The sequence below is a fragment of the Falco naumanni genome, chromosome 13 (genome assembly GCF_017639655.2).
Source record: "Falco naumanni isolate bFalNau1 chromosome 13, bFalNau1.pat, whole genome shotgun sequence".
Classification (NCBI taxonomy): Eukaryota; Metazoa; Chordata; class Aves; order Falconiformes; family Falconidae; genus Falco; species Falco naumanni.
The window spans coordinates 19,138,898-19,147,091 of NC_054066.1; the positions used below are offsets into that span (position 1 = coordinate 19,138,898).

The window sequence follows — 8,194 nt, forward strand, 5'->3', positions numbered from 1 at the left end:
AGTACCCACATCTCCCCCCATCCTTGTGGCCCCCCTAGTCAGACCCACGAGTGTCCCCCCCAGCACACCCCCTCCCGCAGTGCTGCGCCGGGGGCTGAGACGGGTGTCTCCTTGCCCAGCACAGCAGCAGGACGCCAGGGCTCCGGTTTCAGGGGGCACAGCTGACATCCCCCCCGCAGCAGTGGCCCAGGACAGCTGTCATCCTCTCCGCTGAGCCAGGAATCTCACCCCCTCCACCACTGACCCCCCTGCACAGAGCCTGGCAGGACCTGGAGCCCCGAGGTGGGCATCGCTCCCGGCTGGCGTGGTGGGACTTGGCTGCTCCTTCCCTGCCCTACGTGGAGGTCACAGGGCACCGCTGGGGCTGCTTGCCAGGGGACACCCCTTCCCCACGGGCTTCCAGCGCAGGGAGGTGCATCCCTCTGTGGGGGGCACGGGGAAAGAGAGGCACGGAGCTCATTTTATCCCCAGACCCAATCCCTACCCTGCGGGCACAAAATGCCAGAGGAGCTTCCCAGCAAACTGGCACCATCCCGCCAGCGGGGGGGTGGGTGGGTGGGTGCCTGGGGGTGGTCACCCGTCCCTCCCCAGCCCCTGAGGCTGTTGGGAACAGCTGACGGTAGCAGGGGACAGCTGTTCCATCCCACCAGGCGCCAGGCCTAGGACACCACCGCACAGGCAGCCGAGTGGAGCCCCAGCCCCTGTGCCCCACGGCACCGCCATGCGCTGCCACAGCCTCCTCCTCGCCCTCTGTGCCCTGGCAGGTAAGGGGTGCTGGCCCCGGGGGGAGGTCTGGGGGGGCGCCCAGTCACTCCCTGCTTTTGCCCTTGGGGGTTTGTCACCCATGGGTGTACGGTGCTGTGCACCGTCCCACCAGGGCGTCCCCATACTGGAAGCCCGCTGTCCCCATGCCCTGCCCTGAGGAGATCCCTGGGGTGGGGGATGTGGGGGGAACACCCCCACCTCTGCTTGCATGCTGGGACACTGCTACACACCATCAGGCATGCACAGCCGCATGTACATACTACAGGGTATATGACACATGTGTGGGTAGCCCCTCCCCATGCACACCCCATGCCCCGCCCCGCCCCCCCCAGCCCCCCCTTCCCCCAACAGCAGGTCCCGGGGACATTGGTGGCCCCACCACCCCTACCCTGGGGTGCCCCCATGGCATGTGCCCTCCCCAGGTGTGGGCTGCAGGAACCAGGAGGAGAAGCTGCTCCAGGACCTCATGAACAACTACAACCGGCAACTGCGTCCAGCCCTGCATGGGGACCAGATCATTGATGTCACCCTAAAGCTCACCCTCACCAACCTCATCTCCCTGGTGAGAACCCCTCCAAGTCCCCAGGTGGGATGGGATTTGCCCCCACACATGGGGCAGCAGGGAGAGGTGGGCAGGGCGCTAAAGCAGTCTTCTTCCCTTCCTTCCTTGCCAGAACGAGCGGGAGGAGACCCTCACCACCAATGTCTGGATCGAGATGGTGAGACCCCTCACGTCCAGGCAGGATGGCCCCAGCCACGTTTGCATCTCAGGGTGGCACCCCATGGAGGGCTGGCACCGTAACCTGCACACCATTTTGTGGCTGCTCCCAACCGAGCCCATTTTGGGGGCAGCACGGGACAGCAGCTGACAAGCTCCCCTCCCTCAGGGAGCACTGTAACCCCTCCCTCTTCCCCCCTTCCCCCAGCAATGGTCTGATTATCGCCTGCGGTGGGACCCCGAGAAATATGACAACATCCAGACGCTGCGCGTGCCCTCCACCATGGTCTGGCTGCCTGACATTGTCCTGGAAAACAAGTATGTGACAGGGCAATGGGGACATATCTCTGCACAGGGGGTGGCAGCTGCCCCTTGGGCATGGTTTGGAGCTAAGCCCACCCTTTCTCCCCAGCATCGACGGGACGTTCGAAATCACTCTCTACACCAATGTGCTGGTGTATCCCGATGGCAGCATCTACTGGCTGCCCCCTGCCATCTACCGCAGCGTGTGCTCCATCCACGTCACCTATTTTCCCTTCGACTGGCAGAACTGCACCATGGTTTTCCAGTGAGCACTGGCTGGGCATGCACAGGCACCATGGCATGTCCTCCTGGGGCACAAAGGATTGGCATGGCATGTCTGCCTCTGCCCTGGGGCAACAAGCCCCTGGGCAGACAAGTGCCACGTACCTGTCCCCTGGCACCCTGCTGGTGGCAGGAGGCACCTTGGCCAAGCCAAGCACCCCAAAGCAGAGCTGGAGGTGGCCAGCGTCACCCAGTGCCACACTGGCACTCTTTGCCCATCCAACCTGCTGCTGCCAGCCTGTGCCACCCCCTTGTCCCTCCCCAGGTCCCAGACATACAGCGCCAATGAAATCAACCTGCTGCTGACAGTGGAGGAAGGCCAGACCGTGGAGTGGATCTTCATCGACCCGGAGGCTTTCACAGGTAACACCATGGCTGCCCCCATGGCACAAGAGCATCCCACGACAGGGGACACCCGACAGGCCTGGCACTACACCAGTGGCTGCCAAAAGCAGAGCTGCAGGGGCTATTAGCAGCTCCCACCGTTACATGGGCACTTAAGTTATTAGTGGAAGCAGGAGTGTGAGAAAGATTTGTTTTTCTAACCCCCCGGCTCAGGGCTCTCACTGCCTGGCAGCTGCTCCTGGAGAGCACCGTTCCTGGGAGCTTGATTGATGCTGGGAACGTAGCTGTCACGGCCAAACGATGACGTTTTCCATCACATTTTAATTGCATATTGAAGGAACAAAATGCTTTTCAGGCAGTGAGATTTATTTTTTCATTACCGGCCCGAGCTACGATCTTGACTAGGAAAAATCTATCGCTCCCGCAGATGGCAGGGGAAAACAGTGTGCTGTCACCCAGGATCATGCTCAGCTTCCCCCCATGGCACCCAGGGGGCAGGGAGATGGGGGGACCCCAGCTCCACGTGTAACACCTTGGGAGCTCCCAAGTGGCCTGAGGTGCCCCATATGTGCCTGGCTGCCCCCTCCAACAGTTTTTTGGGTTATTTTGCCAAGGCAACACTTCACAGTGCTCATCCCCCTCTCCAGTGGCTCTAGTGCCTTTCCCTGCACCATGCCCAGCCTGTGTGCCCTGTGGGGCCCGTGCTGATCACCAGCACCCCCTTCCTCCCACCCCGGGCTGGGGGGCTGGCAGCCCCGTGCCCCTGGCAGCGCGGTGGGACTCACGTGGCACCGCTGTGTGGCAGAGAACGGCGAATGGGCTATCAAGCACCGCCCAGCTCGGAAGATCATCAATTCGGAGCAGTTCACCCCAGATGACATCCAGTACCAGCAGGTCATCTTCTACCTCATCATCCAGCGCAAGCCACTTTTCTACATCATCAACATCATTGTGCCCTGTGTCCTCATCTCCGCTATGGCCGTGCTGGTCTACTTTCTGCCTGCCAAAGGTATGCACTGGTACCATACCCACTGGGGGCATGGTGATGTGCCAGGTGGGGGCAGTGACAGGCAAGGAAAGGCTCATTGTCCCCTCTGTACTTGGGAACCATCAGTGCCATCTCTCACCCACACCTGTGGTATTTAGCAGGGGGCATGTGTGTGAATTTCCAGGTACTCCATGGTTAAAGCTTCATGGCAGAACTTGGCCGTTTCAGCTTTGGGGTGGGGGCTTTTCGCCAAAGGAGGGCAATGCCCACACCACTGCCCCGTGCCAACCTCTGCCTTCCCCCCTCCTTGGCAGCGGGTGGGCAGAAATGCACTGTCTCCATCAACGTCCTCCTGGCCCAGACCGTCTTCCTCTTCCTCATTGCCCAGAAGGTGCCCGAGACCTCCCAGGCTGTGCCTCTCATCGGGAAGTAAGTGATGCATGGGGACAGGGGTGCCTGCCCTGTTGTCACACTGTGCCAGCAGGACCTCCGGCGCTCTGGTAGCAGCCAGTGCGCAGGGACAGGACCCTGGTACAGAAATAACCCCCAGCTCCGTGGAGCTGGTACAGGGCTACCACGTGCCTGTGTCCCACTGCTGGTCCTCAGTTTCCAGCCCAGGAGGGCACCGAGATGGAGCTCACATGCCCATAGCTTGTGACCTACCAGCCCCACATGAGGCTTTGTGCCCCCTCCCTAGGTACTTGACCTTCCTCATGGTGGTGACGGTAGCGATTGTGGTGAATGCTGTCATAGTCCTCAACATCTCACTGAGGACACCCAACACTCACTCCATGTCCCAGAGAGTGCGCCAGGTACCTGCCATCATCCCCCTACCTCTTATACATAGGGAATGGGGTAGGTATTTGGGGACCAAGGTCACGTCCCTTGTGGGGTGGGGTGGTGGGCATGCCTCCATCTGAGGGCAAGTCCTCTGGCACAAAGAGGGACCCCAGACTTCCCCAAGAGACCACCAAACCCCGCCAAGTCACTCTGAACACTGGGGAGCACAGCAGATGCCAACACACCCAGTGTCCTGGTGGCACTAGGATACCCCACATGGATGCTCCAGGCAACGCAAGGGGACCCGGTCACACCCATCGGGTGCCCTGGGTGGTGGTGGTGTGGGTGAGGTCCCCACAGGTGACACTGTGCCCAGGTGTGCCTGCACCTCCTGCCCCGCTACCTGGGCATGCACATGCCAGAGGAGACAGTGGGGCCACCGCAAGCTGCCCGGAGACGCAGCTCCCTGGGGCTCATGGTGAAAGCCGATGAGTACATGCTCTGGAAAGCCCGGACCGAGCTGCTCTTTGAGAAGCAGAAAGAGAGAGATGGGCTAATGAAAACGGTGTTGGAGAAGATTGGTGAGTGCCCCTGGGGGTTTGGCACCTCCCTGTGAGGCTGGGAGATGTGCCAGGCAGCCAGGCACTCACTGTGGCCTGCTGAGCCAGCTCTGCTGCCCACAGAACGTGGCCTGGACAGTGGCAGTGCCCAGGACTTCTGCCAGAGCTTGGAGGAGACAGGCCCTGAGATCCGCGCCTGCGTGGACGCCTGCAACTACATTGCCAATGCCACACGGGAGCAGAATGATTTCAGCAGCGTGAGTCAGGGCTGGGGGGAAAGGGGGACCCAACTGGGGGGCAGTGGGGGCAGCCCTCACCCCCCTCCTCGTGCAACTGGCAGGAGAGCGAAGAGTGGATCCTGGTGGGACGGGTGATCGATCGTGTCTGCTTCTTCATCATGGCCTCCCTCTTTGTGTGCGGCACCATTGGCATCTTCCTCATGGCTCACTTCAACCAGGCACCTGCCCTGCCCTTCCCCGGGGACCCCAAGCAGTACCTGCCGCAGTGATGTCCGCAGGTGCCCACCAGCCATCCTGCTGCCGGGACCACCGGAGCCAGGGGCTGGGCACCCTCAAACCAGCCTGCCTCACTGAGGTCCCTGCAGGCACAGCAGCTCCTGGTACCAAGCATACCACTGGAGGACTGGGGATGGTGGGGCTCTGCCAGCCCCCAGCAGTGGTGGTGATGGGGAAGGGGGGAACACGGGGTGGCCATGCTGTGCTGAATGTAGAAGTAAAGCCTGCGGCAGTCTCGCGAGCCTCTGTGGCATCATTGCTGCATGGCCACTAATGGCATTGCCCCTCTTGGACAGACCGCACGTGCCACCTGTGCAGGCTGCCCACAGACCGCTAAGCCACACAGTCCTGTGCCAGCACCACACAAGGGTGCTGAGAGACAAGACAAGGGGGAACCAGAGCAGAGTCAGGCATCTGCTGGTGCACCAGCACTGGCAGCAAGAGCCACGCAAATTCGCGGCAACGGTGGCAATGGGGCAGGAATCATGGATACGGCCCCCCATCCTGGGGCAGCGATGGAGCCACAGAAAGGCTTAGGGGCAGGTAATTCCCTCCTCCCAGCCATGGCTCTTGGGGGCAGCTGAATTGCTGTCCCTGCTTCCTAGTAAGCAGCTTGGGGTGGGAAGACCATGGGCCACCAGGCACCCACACCCCCTCAGGGATGGGTGCCCCTTGGCACCCACCCTACTACGAGCATCATTACGTGACTCCCTCCCCTGCTGGCCCTCCTTGCCACACAGGATCATGTCTGTCAAGCACAGCCCCTTCCCCCCACCCCGGTGCTGCCGCATCCCCCCTCCCCATGCCCCTTACTGACCTCTGGGGCCCCCATGGCTTTGTCCCTGCTGGCAGGGGAGATGCGGGAGGTCAGCCTGGGAACAGTGGCAGGCAGCGTCTGCTCCTCTGTGGTCCAGCTCATGCCACCTGCGCCTGGCTCCAGGACGTGCTGTGTCTCTATCAGTGTCACTGTCCCAGCACTGGCTGCCTCTGCTGCTGCAGGGAGAAAACCAGCTGGTTACTGCCCGTGATCAGCTCCTGGCACTGCCTGCCAGAGGCGAGGGCACTGCAGGCACAGATGGTGGAACGAGGCAAACGCCCAGCAGCTGAGACATCACCTCTTGGACACCTGCAGCCTGGTCACGGCCTGGAGCCACCCTCCAGCTGTGCCAGCCTGCCCACGCTCACTGCAAGGTGGCTTTTCCTGCCCTGTCCCCAGGAGGTGCATGACACCTACAGCACCAAGACCAGCTGGATCCAGCGCACCAGGCTGGCACCTCGAGGCAGGAAGGGATGGTGCCCACCAACACAGGCAGGAGTGCCCGGAGGAGCTCACTGAGCGTGCAGGGCCCTGGCTGGGTCCTGCCTGCTGTCCCCCTGGCTGGGTCACCTCCCATGGGGGCAGCCCCCAGGGCTATGATCTCAGTGAGGTGACCAGGTCCTGGGGCACCGTACTCCACCAAGCCATAGCATTCTTGGCGGTGAGCGACAGCACTGCACAGCACTCCTGTCCCCCAGCAATATCCTCTCCCCAGCCCCACAGTGGGGGAGGACAGACAGTCCTGGCCAAGCGTCCCCAGCCCTGTGACAGCCAGGAGCTGCCGTAAGCTGCCCAAACCACAGCACCAGGCATGGTCTCAGTCCCTGAGCTCTCTCTCCCCAAGAAAGTGCAGAATTAATGAGCTCTGGTGTGTCTTTGCCAGGCCGTTTCCCATTGATTACTGGGTCCCTGTTGCCCTGGTGCCAGCCTCCAGGGCAAGGGAGCTCTGAGCAGGGCCAGGTGCTGTCACCCACTTCTCCCCACTCCACAGAGCTGCTGCTTCTTCCAGGTGAGCTCAGTCGCCAGCATATCCATACAGCACAACTGGGAAGAGACAAGCTCTTCCAGCCTGCCAGGAGCACATGACTGAGATCACATTCTCCACCTTCCCCAAGCGGTGGTTTTACCTGCCCTCCATAACTCCCTGGGGTTTATCACCACACTAGAGACAAGGACTAAAACAAAAGCAGTAGCTGGATGCCACGGGTCTTGGGCAGCAGACGTGTCCTCCAGGAACTGGGCTGGGAGGGAACACTTTGCAGGTCACTCCATCCAGAGCTAGCAGGGTGCTGCAGGGAGTGCACTGACAGAGGAAAAGCCCCCCCAGCCCAGCATCAGCCCCACATGACCACACCCCATCAAGAAGCACCAAGACAGGGCAACATCATGCTCCAAGCATCCCCCCAGCTGCTCCTCTCCAAAACTGCCATATTTTCTGTGGGCTGGGAAGCAAATTTCCTCCTTAGCTCCGGCTTGGAGACATCCAGCACGCTCCCTAAACCGCTCCCTGAACCTCCCAGCCAAACATCAGCTCCTACTTGACCAGCTGTAGCCAGAGACACCCAGGGCCCATAAGCCCACCACAGCCAAGCATCCCCTTGGGAAAGCCCTGCCAGTTTCCCCAAAGGCCACAATGTGGGGCTCTGAAGAAGTTTAAGGGTTGACAAAGCCTTGAGGAGAGCAGGGCAGGTCATGACTCACCGCAGATTTGGGGCTCCCACGGCTCCAGGCTTGCTTCCTGAATGAAGAGGATCTGAAACCTTTTTCTACAGCATGACAGAGGCTCCTATCCCTCCCAAACAACCCCATGGCTATCTTTTTACCACTCTTATTAGGAGGACACTGTAGAGCACAACCCAAAAGCCCTGCTCAAAAGAAAGTCTGGCTCCATTCCTCTCCAAGCCATAGGAGGCACCAAATGTGGTGCTTGGCACTGATCAAACACTGATGTTCTTCTGATCTCAGGAAAAGTTGTAGCCTGTAAGAGCAAACTCCATCCCCAGCCAGCTTGCTCCCTTCAAGGCTGAACAAGAGGAACCAGTGCCGAGTTCCTCCAAATCTCAACCACAGTAGCACCGGGAGGAGAGGAACAGCCTCCTAGGGAAGGGCTCTTCCACAGCT

The 8,194-nt window shown here is 60.8% G+C and overlaps 1 protein-coding gene across 1 annotated transcript; it reads left to right on the forward strand.

Annotated features, from left to right (window-relative positions):
* Positions 1-498: 498 nt before the first annotated feature.
* CHRNG (cholinergic receptor nicotinic gamma subunit) lies at positions 499-6,001 on the forward strand. Its single transcript, XM_040613579.1, is given in 13 exon segments — positions 499-705; positions 707-764; positions 1,188-1,327; positions 1,440-1,484; positions 1,692-1,801; positions 1,896-2,051; positions 2,334-2,431; positions 3,219-3,422; positions 3,716-3,830; positions 4,099-4,213; positions 4,558-4,762; positions 4,865-4,998; positions 5,082-6,001. Coding segments are annotated over 13 exon segments (1,755 nt in total). The 3' UTR covers positions 5,250-6,001.
* The last annotated feature ends 2,193 nt before the right edge of the window (positions 6,002-8,194 follow it).